Source organism: Physella acuta, unplaced genomic scaffold, assembly GCF_028476545.2.
Source record: "Physella acuta isolate Inbredline_101_S28 unplaced genomic scaffold, ASM2847654v3 ptg001129l, whole genome shotgun sequence".
NCBI classification, from domain to species: domain Eukaryota; kingdom Metazoa; phylum Mollusca; class Gastropoda; family Physidae; genus Physella; species Physella acuta.
In genome coordinates this window covers 9,121-27,771 of record NW_026732646.1, presented here as the reverse complement: position 1 = coordinate 27,771, position 18,651 = coordinate 9,121, and the positions used below count along the sequence as shown (strand labels likewise).

At 29.9% G+C, this 18,651-nt stretch overlaps 1 protein-coding gene across 1 annotated transcript; it reads left to right on the top strand.

Moving 5' to 3' along the window:
- The first annotated feature begins 11,902 nt into the window (after window positions 1-11,902).
- Window positions 11,903-17,536, top strand: LOC131956135 (uncharacterized). The gene is made up of 10 exons (XM_059320558.1): window positions 11,903-11,931; window positions 12,329-12,366; window positions 12,763-12,789; window positions 13,601-13,624; window positions 13,825-13,960; window positions 14,627-14,697; window positions 15,114-15,140; window positions 15,298-15,421; window positions 16,279-16,370; window positions 16,811-17,536. The coding sequence occupies exons 2-10, from the start codon at window positions 12,348-12,350 to the stop codon at window positions 16,885-16,887; spliced, it is 597 nt and encodes a 198-aa protein (XP_059176541.1). The 5' UTR covers window positions 11,903-11,931; window positions 12,329-12,347; the 3' UTR covers window positions 16,888-17,536.
- The last annotated feature ends 1,115 nt before the right edge of the window (window positions 17,537-18,651 follow it).

Sequence of the window (18,651 nt, the reverse complement as noted above, 5' to 3'; positions counted from 1 at the left end):
GTATTTTAATGTGGTCCAACTTGCTCATCTATAATGGAATGAATGAAGTCGATAATAAGGTTAAAGGTTAGTGCAGGCTTAAAGTAAAAATGCATGTTCACAACAAGGAGAGGTAGTCGCTTATACAAGACAAGAACAATAATTATTACTTATTTACAAGAGGAAACATATATTATTCTTTGTTATCAATTACAGATCAAAGATTTACATATTTGGCCATTTTGTTTCAGTTCTCGCGTTATTTGATCATGGGTTAGATCGTGGTTTTGCTGATAAGTATCAGTCTACTTTAGTACTGGTGTTAGATCAAGGTTTGCTCATGATTGTAGGGTGTTCAACAAACAACATAGTTTGTTGAAATGTGTTCAGCAAAATGTGTTCCCCTATGTTGTGTGATTTACATCTTTAATTTACTTTTATCATACAATAATGCGATGATAACGATGAAGTAAATAAGTATTTCATTTCTTTGACTACGCCCAACTCACTCCACGAACTTGCTCTATATGGAGCACACTCCCTAACACAATGGCGCATACAAATTTGACTCGTAATACGTACATATGTTGGAGGAAATCCATTCCAATACTTGATTTAAAAAGCAGAAACAAAGGACACTAGACCAGATTTCACCTTCAACCTTTCACTGTTTCAATAAATAAGGTTAAAGAAACCATTTTTTTAAACTACTGCGTTATTTTTTAACATTTTGTTTTCTTAAATCAAGTTTTTCTTAAAATTAGTTATAACTAATAAAACTTTAATATAACTTTATTGTTAAAAATCATGAGTAAGAGTATTAAAAAATTGAATCTATGTGGTGAGTCGGGAACCCTTATTAATCTTTTTGACAAGATTGTTCAAAATTACACTATGCACAATTGTAGTTAAATCTAGAGAAAGCAGACGGTATTGATTTAATCAGTGTGCTAAAAATACATTTTTTGATAGTAGGCCTATATTGTAGAAAATAATATGGATAAAACAAATGATTTATATGAGCTTGGTCGAATGGTAGAGCGTTTGGCTACCAGCCCGATTGTCTCAAGTTTGGATCTCGGTTTGGAATTGTGACTGTAGAACGTCCTTGAGTCCACCCAGCTCTAATGGGTACCAGACTTAAGTTTGGGAAAGTAAAGATAACTGGAAAATAGTGCTGAACACACTATCTCTTCATATTACCTGGTCAAGAATCATTTTAACTGTACCACATCTGTCCAGTGGATCGCTAGGCCAAAATAGGGACTTTACATTTAAATGTTTAGCTGATCTATATTTTGTAAAGGAAACCAAAACATGATTTGTTACAACCTAACTTAGCTATACATACAACTCAATTCATCAAAAGGCAGTAACAACTGATTGTTTGGTAGTTCTATTGGGCCGTGAGTACCGTACGTCAATATTCCACAGTCTATATCAACAGAAGGGGATCAATAATCCACAGTCAATATCAACATTAGGAGATCGATATTCCAATAAAAGGTGTATTGGTTGACAATCACTTTAACCGCGTGAGCGGCACTTCTGTTCGATTGATAAAATATTCTAAACGTGATCTTTTATTTACGTAGTGTTTTAATGATCGGATTATAGAACGGAGAAAGATTGTAATTTCTTTTCTGTAAAAAATTTAATGTGTATGTGTATGTGTATGTGTATGTGTATGTGTATGTGTATGTGTATGTGTATGTGTATGTGTATGTGTATGTGTATGTGTATGTGTATGTGTATGTGTATGTGTATGTGTATGTGTATGTGTATGTGTATGTGTATGTGTATGTGTATGTGTATGTGTATGTGTATGTGTATGTGTATGTGTATGTGTATGTGTATGTGTATGTGTATGTGTATGTGTATGTGTATGTGTATGTGTATGTGTATGTGTATGTGTATGTGTATGTGTATGTGTATGTGTATGTGTATGTGTATGTGTATGTGTATGTGTATGTGTATGTGTATGTGTATGTGTATGTGTATGTGTATGTGTATGTGTATGTGTATGTGTATGTGTATGTGTATGTGTATGTGTATGTGTATGTGTATGTGTATGTGTATGTGTATGTGTATGTGTATGTGTATGTGTATGTGTATGTGTATGTGTATGTGTATGTGTATGTGTATGTGTATGTGTATGTGTATGTGTATGTGTATGTGTATGTGTATGTGTATGTGTATGTGTATGTGTATGTGTATGTGTATGTGTATGTGTATGTGTATGTGAATGTGTATGTGTATGTGTATGTGTATGTGTATGTGTATGTGTATGCGTATGCGTATGCGTATGCGTATGTGTATGTGTATGTGTATGTGTCCGAATACGTTTGCATAGTTTATGGCTAGTGTGTGTAGTGTAGTGTAGTGTAGTGTAGCGTAGCGTATTGTAGCGTAGCGTAGTGTAGCGTAGTGTAGTGTAGTGTAGCGTAGTGTAGCGTAGCGTAGCGTAGTGTAGTGTAGTGTAAAGTAGTGTAGTGTAGTCTTCATGCTTGGTTAAAATATTTGGTTTTGTTAGTTACTTTTCGTTTTTGCCAAATATAGTCAAGATTAACCTCAATCTTTGAGATTGGCATTACAAGGAAAATAAAAATAAAATTATTGTGCGTGAAATTGACCATTTACCTGTTTTAGGTATGATCACAAATTGTATTGAACAGTTTATAGTAAAATTAAGTACCCCTTAAGGTTTACTGAATTCTCCTAGGGTAGCTGACAGGTGGCTGGGATAAGAACTAACCACAATATATGCTGAGGTTACAGAAACATGAGAAACTCTACTTCATCCGTCACATATAGCGTCAGGTCTGAAAAGTTAACATTAAAGTTTTTATCGGTTAGGGTTTATAGAAAAAATAATCAATAGTTTAGGGAAGCGTTTAAAGGCATTTAACGTTTAAAGGTATAGAGTATTAAATACATTTTATTAGATTAATATCAAAGGCTAAATGTCTTCAACACATTGAATATTTGCTGTTTTTTTTATCTGTGGAAGTAATAAATAAGAATTCTACGTTTTTTTGTATTTTTTTATTTTGTTGTGTATTTATTTAAAAAAAAAATTAAATACTGAAAAATAGCAATAATTAATTAAAAAAGATTGTATGACACAATAAAAATATTATCCATGGATTATTAATAATTTATTCCACAAATAGTCATTTATGAGTTTCCGGATATCTAATTAAAATCAGAATATTCACGCATTACAAAGAAAACTGAATTGTTAAAAGGGCGGCTACTCCAACAAGACAGGGTAACTTAGATAAGCCTTCTATGTGTCAGTATATTTATTCTATGTTAACATGTACCTTAAACAGCTATGGTGTACAAATTATTCTTTTTAATTAACTAAAAAAGTCTAGTTATCTGTGAGCCGTATATTAACATTTTGTGATATTCGTAATTCTTTAAGTTACTTAAAACCATGAATGTGTTAACTTACGGTGTAGTCGGATGGAACAGCGAATTATTTTTAAAAGAATGTTTTGCGTTCGAACCAGACTGAGGGCCACACAGAGCTTTGACAATATATTGAAATTAGACTTCATTAGCAACATGTATGAAATCAGTTTATAATCAGGAACACAGATTTAATATTTTGTTTTATTTAAATAAGCATCTATTATTAGAACAGTAATATGTAGGCCTAAATTAGAAAATTTCATTTTCTAGAATGTTTTTTTTAACGAAACTGATATAAAACAATAATATCCAACTTAATAAAAAGTGAACAATAAAGAAAAAAGTTAAAACAGACTTTGTTCGCAGACAAAAGAATATGGCGTGCTGCATGTTTGATCAGCGAGAGCCATGTTGTTCGTGTAGTACACACAACAATCATATTTATCGGTGGTAGCACTTGGGTATCCAGGGAGCCAGAAATTCGTCGCGGGGGTCCCATCTTCCATCCAAACAAAGGAACCTTCATTCACCATATCATTACAACCCACCCACAAATCAGCGCCGTAAGTTGTCTGGTGTAAAAGTTTAATTTTCTCTTCAGTTTTTAACGAAATTAAAAAAGCGTTCTCGGCCTGGCAGAGTGCGACGGCCTGGGTGTAGTTGCGCGCGATATCCCTGCGCACGTGCAAGCAAGCAGTTGTTGTGTTGTACGTCACGAGGGAAAACCCGCTGTTGACGTCACAGGAGAGGGACCGGACGTAGAGCGCGCCTTCTGATGACGTAGGCGGCGGGTTGTTTGAGCTGATGATGGAGCCAGGTGTACAGAGACGGGTGGTTTTGTTGTACATGAAGGTGTAGCAGGGTGGGTGTTTGGCTTGGCACGTGACCGCACAGTTGGATAATGACCTCACTGTCCAGCCGCTGTTGAGTCGCACGGGACCTCCAGAGGTCACTGGGCTGGTGGACTTTTTGTAATTTGACAAGGTGGACCTCTGACAGGATGCCTGGACTAAGTTAAATAAAATAAATTAAAATACAGTTTTTACTTGAATATGTCACTTTAATGTTTACTTTTTACAAGGGAATTTTGTTAATTCTACGATGTAGGTGGATAGTAGAGTACAACTGCTAGGTGAAAGTCTCGAGTTCGGATTCCGGGTTTGGGACCGCTAGACGTAACTGTCCACCCAGCTAAGAGGAATATCTGGCTTACGTTATGGAAACATAGTCGACTGGGCATTGTTCTTACCAATCTTACCTTCATTGTGTATTCATTGAAGCAAATGAACTCTGCTTCATCTGCCTTATGTGTCTTGGGGATTAACGTGAAAGAATTAAGATGCTAATTCTGTTTAAACAATTGTCTAGTGTACATACTCAACATATAAATACAATATATATATTTATATATACATATATATATATATATATATATATATATATATATATATATATATAATATATATATATATATATATATATATATATATATATATATATATATATATATATATATATATATATATATATATATATATATATATATTTGTATGTATACAAATATTTATAAGTAAAAATAAATTCACATACTTGCAGTCCATAATAGGTATAACAAAGTAAATCTGTTCCTCTGATATAGTCTATTCATCTTACAATTTAATTCGATATTAAATCACGGATGAACGAATAAAGAAAGACATAAGGCTGTATAAGTCCGATGCTTAACATCATTTGTAACCAACCAAGAACGACAAGTATGATTGTACCTGATGTCCAAATATCTTGGTCCAGTTTACCTTTGTGTGGCGCAAATAGATTTCACGTGCGATTGATTAGCACCCGTGAGTAACACTCACCCCAAGGTCATATCCCAGCGGCTGTTTTTTTTTGTTTGATTTTAGAATAAAACACACATAATTCTGAAGTCTACTGGCCATAGAGCTGTTACAAGATGAAGGCTTAAAATTATAGACCATATTTTCAATTGGGGATTGACAAACCGTGTTTTTAGCATTGTTAAACCTGAACAAGGACAGCGAGGTTTTATTGAATTTTGCGGACAAAATATTTACTTTCAAACGATTTCCATTTTAATGATCACAAAGATTGATTTAGTTCCATGAGAATATCAATGAAACCTAACTACCACTGTCTAAATATCAATTGGATTCAATAATTTTAATAATGGAATACCGGGGGCATTTTTACCTACATTATTAACTACACACGACTATTTGCTTAAAAATAATGTTTCCATTTGTTTTCATTGTAATATGATATTTTCGACGGATTTATTAACATACGTATAATATGTATATATATATATATATATATATATATATATATATATATATATATATATATATATATATATATATATAATTATTTTTCTTAGCTTATAAAATGAAAAGTGTTTTGAAAGACTTTCAATAGTAATTTTTAACTCATAAATTTAGACCGTGAGAACTTTAATAATCTAACACTTTAATCCATCGAGGTATCGTTTTATTTGTTTTTTCTCCTTGTTTTAATCCTCGATTACAAACATACAAACATTCAGAATTGAACTTTATATATTGGATTTGAAAAATTCTGAATTAACATAAGAATATTACAATAAAATATCTTAGTAATCATTTACTTTTAACGTTTAGATTTCTTTTATAATGTATCATCCCAAAACTACATTGCAACTACAACTATGACGCTTGCGTATAGGCCTATATATATATATATATATATATATATATATATATATATATATATATATATATATATATATATATATATATATATATATATATATATATATATATATATATATATATATATATATATATAATATATATTATATATATATATATATAATATATATATATATATATATATATATATATATATATATATATATATATATATGTATATATATATATATATATTATATATATATATATATATATATATATATATTATATATATATATATATATATATATATATATATATATATATATATATATATATATATATATATACAGTAAAACAACAACTTACCTGCATGTTTTGTTTTTAAACTCGTTGCATGAGTAGTTTCTTTAAACATTCATTTCAACAAAAAATTGTTTTCTCTTCTCTCCAGCAGTTGTGTTCGCAAACAGATAAACAAATGAAACTTCGGATATTGAAAATTTCATAGCATTGTGGAGGTGAGGGTGGTTACAATACGGGTAGTTGTGTAAAGGTTAGGGTAAGGCAATAACAGCCCTGGTGTGTTGCAAGGGTTGTTAGACCTGAAAGCCCGCCTTTTACCCAACGAGCAAACACTCTCTGAAGTTGAAAAGCTAGAGTTAATATATGCATGGAGTATATATATATATATATATATATATATATATATATATATATATATATATATATATATATATATATATATATATATATATAAGTATATATACTTATATATATACTTATATATATACTTATATATTTATGAAAATATGTTTCTAATATAGTATCATGAATTCCTTCACTTTCACAACAAAAAAATAATTAGTAAAGTATTGAATTGAAACAAAGCACTTTTTACACAACGATAAATAAAGTTCCCGTTTAATATACGCTTACGTTGTTTAGAAAAATTAGATATGTTACTCTGTTAAGTAGTTTAAAACATTTGGGAACATTTGGTCCTTTTGAAAATATGTATTATAAGTTTTAACAATACGGACTAATTTTTACAATTGGAATTTTGTTTGGTTTTTAGCACTGATTTAAATTAACTATAACATTTACATTTCGAATTTATACAATATCCATCATTTTTAACTGAACGTAGTCTACTTATTTAATGTATAATTTCATGTTAAATTTTACTTGTTATATTTTTGGGTGTTATTGTCCTCTCATCACAAACAAACTCACGACTGTTTTAATGAAAATCGTTTACGTCTAAACTGAATGAATACAAAACAATTGAGATTAACAAGGTGTACATAGCATTGTAAGGACATTCATTTCAATGACGAAAGACACGATCACAACTTATCTCAGCATAAAAATTTTACCTAATCAGAGTTTTTGTAATTGAGTTGGAGGAACCATGAAAACTAGCGATTCGTCACGTTCAGAAGCCATTGTATACGGCAGGAGGCCTATATTAAACTAATCTTAACTAATCTTAACTTTTCAACAGGGACATATTAATTAAAACCTTCGTTTGTTTTTCAAAATGAATTAGAATTCAAAACCTCACGTAAAGTGTGATAAAAATGTTTACCCTGAACCATAAAACAACTGAAGTTTAATTAAAACAAGTAGTAAATCTGTGAGCGTCACTTACAGGCCGTATTCAGAAATGGCAAAGTTTTATCATTACGCAAAGCAGAACAACTGCGTGCAGATATCTTAAATTAATGCAATATTTATTCTAATCAAATATATGAACAATTCGGCAGTGTAGTGTGTACCTAATGTTACATTGGCGTATACAAACTGCCTTTAAAAGTCGTGCATACGTATATACAGATTATCAGTGGCGTCGCTAGGTCGGGTGTTTTCCAGTGCAGCAGCACATTATGGTGTCACCCCCTCCTTCCCCCTAAAAAAATTATATACAAACACACACACACACACACACACACATATATATATATATATATATATATATATATATATATATATATATATATATATATATATATATATATATATATATATATATATATATATATATATATATATATATATATATACTAAATGTAATAAGTTCGTATAGTTTTTTTTGTCTGTTCCTCTTGATCAAAGCGTATGTATAGAACTGAAAAATACGTATTTATGTAGAGGATAATGTTCATTTTTCCAAAAAATGTTATTCACGCATATTTAATTAAAGACGATAATTTACGTATTAATATATTGATTTGTAGAAACTCACAATCTATATACTACTAAAAGTCAAGTTTGTTTACATGTTTGAATATTTATTTTTTTGTTTGTTTGTTTGCCTGATCGACTATCTCGCATGGTTGCACTTATCGTGGAAAGCTGTAAAATAGTATGTAGGTAGAGAATAATTTTTTAATGCAGACAGACTGTTAATCACAAATGTATTTAAAGACGTTAATTAATTTATTGATTTATTCATAGTTAAATTAACCGTATTTTTTAAAAAATGTTAATACTTTGAATAAACTTTGTGGGGATAGTGACGTCCCTTGATGTGTTTACTTTTTGGTTCAATAAAAATGGCGGACTCCATCATAGACTTTGTGGCCCATTCAAAAGTTTAACGCGTTACAAAGCTAATTTTCTGCCGGCTATAACTTAAACAATACGTCCGTTTGCTGTATTTATTACGTTCCAACACTTATATCAATTTTAAACTGTCTTTTTTCATTTAGTTTTACAATAAATTTCTCTAGATCTAAAGATCAGCTGTCGAAGGAAAGTTATTTATAGATCTAGATCTAGATCTAGAATCTAAGTCAAATCAAATCTAATTTTCTGTCGGTCATAACTTTAACAATACGTCCGTTTGCTGTATTTATTACGTTCCAACACTTATATCAATTTTCAACTGTCTTTTTTCATTTAGTTTTACAATAAATTTCTCTAGATCTACAATCTGTCCAAGAAAGTTATTTATTTATAGATCTAGATCTAGAATCTAGAATCTAAATCTAGAAATCTAGGTCAAATCAAAAATTTATTAGTTATAGATCTTAATACAAACCAAAAAAGAAACGAGACTTAAGCAAACCAGTCGTAGATCTAGAATATAGATAATTCTATCTAGATTTAGATAATAATGAGTTTCTATATACTAAAATATTTTAGACCTTTATTATTTTGTATAAATCTTTGTTTCGACTATGCAAATTTTGAAGTGCTGGCTCCAGGGCGTATTTGCGCAGCTTAAGATTCATACGCTGCTTCTATACCGGAATTTTGCTAAATTATAAACGTAAATTCTAAATATAGCTCAGTCGTAGATCTAAAATATAGATAATTCTATCTAGATTTAGATAAAAGCGATTTTCTATATACTAAACTATTTTAGACCTTTATTATTTTATATAAATCTTTGTTTGGAATATGGTAATTTTGAAATGCTCGCTCCGGGCCTATCAGCGTAGCTAATGATTAGATCTAGATCTAGATCTAGATTCTAGATCTAGCAAGAAAAAATAAACTTAAGACCTAAGCAAGCGAGTCGTAGAATCTAGATCTAGATAATTCTATCTAGATCTAGCTAATTTCAGAACTTCTTTATTTTATATAAATCTTTGTTTGGCTAATTTAAGATAAAATTTAATTTGAAAGTTTCATAAGGAGACTCAAAGTATAGTATAAAAATTCACTTGTGACGTGAAGAGTAAATAGCTATGTTGGTAGAGTTGTCGGCTCTCATGCAATTGGCACGGGTTCTAGACCAATGTCAATGATATTTTTGTTTTCAATTTTTTTTTTAGATGTGAATGATAAAGTTGCCTATCTGAACTTGGTAGGATAGAGGGCAGGTGAAGTAGAGTTCATCTGTTTCTTTGTCCTAAGCATATGAAAGGATAGTGTGGTCAGAGACATGCTCGGCTGGAATTGTTTTTTAAACGATAAAAACATGTTGTCTGAGACTTGGCGGGACACTGGGCAGGTGAAGTAGAGTTGGGTAGGTCACCTGTGACGTCAGTATATGAAGGGATAGTCCGAAATCGGTGTTTTCGGTGTATTTAAAAGATAAAAAACATATTTTTTAATGTGGGGTCTGTTTTTTGTGACGATAAGTGACACTGAAGTAGCGTAGCGAGGAGGGGGGGGGGGGGGGCGGGAGGGGGAGGGGAAGCGGGGGGGGGGGGGGGGGGGAAGGGGAGGTGGAGGGGGGCGGGGGGGGGACATATGTTGGGGCGTCAAAATGGTTTGGAAAAATAAATTGAAAGGTTGAGGGGGGTGCAAATCGAAAGGTTGAGGGGGGTGCAAATCGAAAGTTTGAGTGGGGGGGGGGGTGCACATCAAAAGTTTGAGGGGGGGGGGGGGGGGTTGCAAATCGAAATCTTGCGTGGGGGGGGGGGGTTCAAATCGAAAAGTTTGTCCCCGGGCGCTGGGAAGGGTCGCTATGCCTCTGAGTGACAGACGTGATGTTTTTTAAAGGATGACCCCGAAACCCACAGTGATCCAAGGGATGACGGGTAGTCTAGTTATTTATAAAAGTTCAGAACAAATACTTTATTTACCTATTATCACAACAAACATGGCTGCCATGGAAGACCATGAATCCTATGCAACAGTTTAACGCATTATAAAGCTAAATTTTCTGTAGGCTATAGATTTAACGATACGTCTGTTTGCTATTTATTTAGGTTCCAACACTATTTTCAATTTTTGATAACATTCTTCTAATTTGAGTATACAATAAAGTTATCTAGATCTACCTATAAACTAGATTCAAACAGTCAAATGAAAGTAGGCCAAACTAAAATTAATTAGTTTTAAGAAAAAGATGTTTAAAAATAATTAAGTTTCTATATTAAACTATATTAGTCCTTGAATATTTGATATTAATATTTTTTTTTGCAATGGAATCGTTTAAATTAGGATATAATTTAATTGAAATTAACATTTGGCTTCATTTTACTTTCTCAAAGTATTTTCTCCTATCAATATCTGGCTGCGTGGCAAAGTTGACAGTGTATGGATGCTATTTTAAAATGTTGTGGGTCCGAAACCCATGCAGTCAAGATTTAAAAAAAAAATCTTCACTTAGGCAGCAGAAAATCCCAATACACGCCAATGTGTTACTTATTGCAATCATTTGGACAGTAGATTTAATGATATATTTATTTCTTATTTCTATGATGTTCGAGGTCAGAGGGAGCGGCCGTTTTCCCGAAAGACACTTGCCCGAATACGACAAACGCCGAATGGACACTTGCCCAGTAAATGACTTCTAGTTTTAAGACAGATATTTATGTAAGCAGCAAGTCTGTGTACAAACGTGAATGAATTAATGACAATTAAATATTGCATATTAATATTAATCTAATGTTTAATCAGTTGCAAGTAAGCCCTACAAGGAGAAAATGTCAAATACAAGTGTGTCGTTTACCGTTGGATGTAAAATCTGATGTAACGATTCGAGTCTATTACACAATGATGTAACAAGATTGAATTGGCCATCAGAGGGATAGACTTTCGTCCATTCTAAAACAGACAGACATGTTCACTACGCATTGTTTCAGCTTGTTTTAAAACGGACTAAACAATATTTAAAAGTTTGCAATGTAGATTCAGCAGTAGATTTATGGATACAATTTAAAAATGCTGAAGTATTTTTTTAAATAAATTTAAAAATTTTAACCGATTTGCACCCAATCATGATTTAATTTCGCCTTAATCTAGAATAAAAATAATTATTTCCCTGTGTCTTATCTCATTCTGGTAAGTAGTTTACATGAATTGCTGATAAGAACTAATATATAAAGGGCCTTATACTGCGAAAGACGCTGTAGTTGAGTATATCTGGCCATCCATAAGTGACAAGGTGACTATATCTATGCATATATATATATATATATATATATATATATATATATATATATATATATATATATATATATATATATATATATATATATATATATATATATATATATATATATATATATATATATATATTCTATATAATTTAGTATATACTTTAGTATATACATATGTAGAGGATAGCTCAGTTTAGCGCTAAACTTAATCTGAAAGTCTCAGGCTACATCCTGTGCTCGAGTCTTGCTTAAGTTTTCTCAGCTTCAATGGTACTTAACAAATGTCGCTGAAAGTACACGTAGCTTGGTAAAGATATTGACATATTATTATTATATAAACTACAGACCGTGAGAAAGTATTTTTGAACATTGTTCTTAATTATAATATCATTATTTTTCTAGGTTTTTTAAAGTCAAGAAAATGTACATCTTTCTACTAGGTAGTGTATTATGTTATACATAAGTATTCGTATAATTACCAAATGCAGTTTAGGTCTCCTTCGAAAATTAAAGCATGACTTTCTATAAAACATACACTGAAACACATACACACGCACACACACACACACACACATATATATATATATATATATATATATATATATATATATATATATATATATATATATATATATATATATATATATATATGCATATAAGTTTATGAATATATAATATATATATATATATATATATATATATATATATATATATATATATATATATATATATATATATATATATATGCATATAAGTTTATGAATATATAATTTATTTATGTGTTTAGTAATAATTTAAAATTTATAATATTAATAGGTATTTCTTTTTTTTTATAGCTTCACTTACCATTGCTATGGTTGTAGGTAAGACATATATGTGTAGCAAATGTGCTACATTATTTTCAATTCTATTTTACGTTTCCTTAAAAAAAAGGTCCAACAAAAGTTTGATGAAAATTCATTTGATTAAAAAAATGGTACAGCTGTTATAAAATTTTGGTTTCAATTATGGTCGATCATTTAATTTAAAATTTGTATCGACAACATTAATGAAATTGCACACGGCATAGTGTATGAATATTGAGTGGAACATTCATAAAAATACGAGCTTTCGATCGAATGAAAATGTATTAGCTGTAATAGAATCAATAATTTGGAACGTCAGTAGTTTGATGAAATAATCCTGTTACATGTTGATATAATTAATAAAAAATAACACTTAATAAAGTTCGTTATCCTAATTTTCATTATATATATATATATATATATATATATATATATATATATATATATATATGTATATATATATATATATATATATATATATATATATATATATATATATATATATATATATTAATATATACATCTTTCGAGAAATGGAATTAATTTTATACTTATGATTATTTTTGTTATAATAAAATGTCTCTATGGGTAATAGTTTTAAAAAAATACTTACAAAATTTAGTATGCGCGTTGTTTTTCTTAATTTTAATTATTTATACAGAACGGACTGTAAACACCAAACAACCGAAAATATGTTTTATTAAATATTATTATGATATGAAAATGCAACGGCATTGGAATAATTTATTTAGAATAAAATTAATTAGACACAAATATTAATTTTCGGTGTATTTTAATTTTTTTTTTCTGTATGAATACATTTTTTCAGCTTCTCAAACAGGGACGAAAGAAGGTATTTTGTTGATGTAGTTTTAATTAAGTATAGATCTACATCCTGCTTGTTATCTAATGAATTATATAGTTATGATTTTTGTTTTGTTGTGAGGATTAAATGCTTCAAGTTATTGTTTTTTTTGTGAGATATCAAAAACCTGATTTCATATATTTATATGAAACTTATAAAGTTTATTTTTCAATTGTGTATGTACACAGAACAGGTCTTACGCGCGGTAGTTGAAGGGGTTAATACCATCCAATCGCAAAAGTGTCTTGAAACCAAATTAGAAAATTGCTCAACAGAATTTACTGCCGCAAAAGATGAAAAAACCGACCTTAATATACAATGCGGGTAAGAAACACTATTACAACAGCCATTACCATTGCAATAGGTATTTATTTCATGAAATTGATCATTCGATAATCAACTAATCTTTTGATTAAAAAATAATTCTATATAGATAATTTAACTCGTAAACACACATTTTGAAATTCACTATATATATATATATATATATATATATATATATATATATATATATATATATATATATATATATATATATATATATATATATATATATATATATATACGTATATATATACATATACATATATATATATATATATATATATATATATATATATATATATATATATATATATACGTATATATATACATATACATATATATATATATATATATATATATATATATATATAGTGTTGACTATATTAGATTTTTACAAAACAAGTATTACGTACTCAAATACACAAATGATAAAGAGTGGATGAAGCGCATAGAATATATTTAGCCATTCTGGCATTTAGAACAAGATTGCTAGGTCTGCTTGTGTTCTATAATTATTTTTCTGTAAACAATTGTAAAGAACATAGTAAAATTAAAGCATGTGTGTTCAAAATTAATTAGCATACAATTACTTGGTTTGTATTTAAGACACCACTAGACGTACATATGAGATAAATGTGATAATGAGCGTTGTGTACATTTTCACAGGTTAGCCAACACGTATTTAACATGTCTGAAGAATCAACATTGCATTATCAATGAAGAAATCAAACCATGCGGTAAGCAGATATTATATCCATCTGCAACATATCCAGTATAAGTGTAATATAAAGCAAAGCAATCAATGTGTATACATGATACCCAAACCCAAACAGTAGTATTTGTGAGCTAAATTTATGCAACGAGTTTTAAGGAACTTACAAATAGTTGTGCACATATAGGTTGCTCGAATTTAAATATTGTTTTTAACCTAAACGTAGCTGCTTTATAATAGAACTATATGGTGTATAAAAGCAGTACGATAAATATAAACGTATATAATTTGCAATGTTTTGTTACACCCTCTTATATATAACATTTTCTTAACCATTATTTTAATTCCATATGTATTTTTATATTACGCCCTATAACTATATTTATCAACTTCAATCTTACCGACGTAAAACATTTCAATTTTTTTAATTTTCTCGATCAGCTACAACAAGAAAGAAACGACAGGCAGGTACATACATTTAAATATATCTATGTATACTTCTATATAGATATTTGTATATATACTTTTATATGTTTAATCAATTATTTTGATTTTTAGATTATAATTTATTTTGATGCAATTACACAATAATTTCTTGTCATATTTCCGATTTGATAACAAAAAGATGACTCACAAGTAGTTAAGAAAAACGCTGTGGATGCAATACTCGCCTTAACATGTAAGACAGAGGCTTGCACATTCAACAAAACAAGCGTGATGCTCTCGACAACAAAGGAACTGGTCTGCAAGTAAATCAATTGACTTTGGTTTATATTATAGGGTTTCTATTGTATATATTTTCTGCTAAAGGTCTGCGCAAATATAACATATTTTAAAATATATGAGTATATAACAATCAGCAGCATGAACTAGAAATCTTGTATTTTACAAACAAATACACATATTTGTGTTTCGCCATTTTAAATGAATACTTTTCAGTTATTTAAACAATAATATGAATGGGAGAGCGCATAGCTGATAACCCAAACTCCCAAGTTTGAATATCGTTCCCCCAATCTCCCCTCATCTTGTGTGGGCAGAAACGGCTCGTTAGCTGGGGACTTGAACCCATCTAGAAGAGAAAACATGTAATCAAATAGGCCTGGAGCACCTCAAAAGAAACGGCTGTGATCTATGGTTTCCTTTCTGCAACTTCTTCAAAAAGTCTGTTACAAAACGTACTGCCTAACATTTCGTGTGACTAAACCGGTCAATATCAAGAAGGGGATAACGAGCCCCCCCCCCCCCCCCACCCCTAAAAAGCCGTGACATATTTTGATAAAAATATAAAATTTTGCATTTTCAACAATCCCAGAACAGTTTTTTTAATATTTAGAAAATGCGACATTAATTTAACAGAACAAAAGCGTGGGTCTCTTCTCAAATATTAGTAAAGGTATCCAATAGGTACTAAAGTGACCCACGCTTTTCTTTATAGTAATTTAAATAGTAGTGTATAATTTATTTTCTACTTTTTAGTGCATCATTACATAAAAGCTTGTTATTAAAAAGTTTTTTATGAATTTTTTAAAATGATTATCATTGTACTTTAAATAACTTTACAAATACGATGACACATATTATGGTGTGCATTTTACATTTTTAGAAACATGGAAACTTATGGAGAATGTTTGAATAATGCCTGCAAAGACAACGAAGATTTGGCGAAAAATATAACACGCATTAATGCAATCTGCAGTAAGCTTTTTTAAAAATCGATTTTTTATAACAAAGGACTTAAATTATACAAATAATATAGATGCTCATATTTTAGTTCATATAAACATTGCTTAATAGGTTTATTTCCACAATATACACTTTTATTTAATAGATCGAAGTTCAATAACATTGTTGATCATGTATATATTTGTTCATTTAAAATACTACTTATACTGTTTGAAACTAAGAATTTCCTCAAAACGCAAATACAATTTACTTTAATGTGTTTTATATATTATAAAATGCATGCAATTATTACAACTCCTAAAAGGCATCGCTGTGCTTAAATAAAATAAATGTATATGTAAAAGAAATACATTTTCGCTTGAAATTATAAGTCTAGGTATGATTTTCATATATATATATAATTTTGTTTTTGTTAATTAAAAAGCAATAGTATTCTTTTTTCCCCGTTTCAGATGGTTCAGGTCATTTTCAAATAACGTTCTTCGCAGTGTCCTTTGCAAGCTTGCTTCATGCATTTATTCAAAACTAAGCTGAGACTTCTCTTTCGACTAACCTTACCGAAACTTGGATTTTTCTTTAGATTTGCTTTTTTTAAACTAAAATACAATTTATTGTATACGGTCGATGACTCAGTAACTCAACCACCTAAACAATTACTTATTTTATTTTAAAAATGATAACTACCTTTTATTACAGCTTAAAATCTCTGCAAATTTTGGTTTATCAAGCTGCAATAATTTTTTAACACACAATATGTGCGACAAATATTTATTGTGTTGTTGGTTGATACTGAAGAGCACCTATACAGTAATTTTTGTATACATTAGCAAAGCACATGATTCACTGTTGACCTGAAATTATTCATAATCCCATCTAATTTCTTGTATAATTAAAATAGCAAAACTTTTCTTTAAACTGAAGTTTATTTTTATGAGTTTACACTACTTAGAAACACACTAACCAACTTATATGTACACACTAAAACTTACAATTAGCATTATCTCTTTTATATACAGCTCGTTTCTATCGATAATATAGTATCCAATTATGTATTGTGTTTAATAAACAAGATAAACAAATATAGTTACATGACATTACACAAAATATTTTTTTATATTTTTACATATTATCTACTTTATTTAATAGTGTTAAATGATGAATAAATATCTGCAATTTCATATTTGTATTTTAAAATTATTTCTTGAATGAAAGTTTATAAATTTTCGACTGAGAAATGCCCTAGGGATTGATAATATTTCTTCTGCATTATTTAAATACGAGCTGTCTATATGTGCACAATTATTTGTTTATACACAAAACTCTCTGCATAAATAAAGTTGATTTTCAATACTTAGAGGTCATCGGATTCTGTGAATTCGGCATATAAAGGGATATGGTGGTCAGCACTATGCCCTTCCGCCTTTACTTTTCCTAACGTTGGTTTGGTATCCATCAGAGCTGGGTAGACTCCGGTACATTCTACTGACACGAACCCTGATTTGAACTCTTTTTATTTCGGGTCTAACTCTCTACTGCTATGCCACTCCGTCCCATAATTTCAGAAACAAAGCTAGATAAATCGACGGGCATGTGTCAAAACCTATCAGCAAATTAACTGAATAATGTTTCGACATGCCAGAAAATGTTTTGTATGTGCAAAAAAATATTTTTTTGCTATTCTATTTTTAAAACAAAATCATTTTAATATACATTATAAACACGCCAGCACTAGTGTTTCTTTCCGGCATCTCCTTGGGGATGGGATGCAGGACGCATACAAAAAGATTAACATAAGAAAAAAATATTTACTTTAACCGGTGTCCTCTCCTCTGAAGTCTTAAGTGCACCCACCCTTTCTCGGAGAAAAATAAACCGGGAGTGATCTCCCCTAAACTTTCTAGAATATTCTTATATAAAACAACAGGGGATGGGAACCCGGGCTATAGACATGATTTTTAACCCAGTTTAAATACTCAAAGTTTTAAAAATAGAATAAAATCTCGTAGACAAAAGAATTGCACACCAAGTGAACACCGAATTTAAAAAAAAGTGCATAATAGTGCGCTATATAATTAGTACTTTAAAAATTTACATAAATTTTTTGAGAAATCGGAAGTAGCGTAAATTACTACTTCAGATCAACGGAAATTACTCAAAATTTAACAGAAGGTAGAGAATTAGATCTTATACTTACATGTGAAATTTGATTTATCTATCTGAAACAGTACACAAGTTATAGGCTTTTGAAAAATTCAAAGTAGAAAAAGTACCACTTCCGGTTATTGGAAATCGC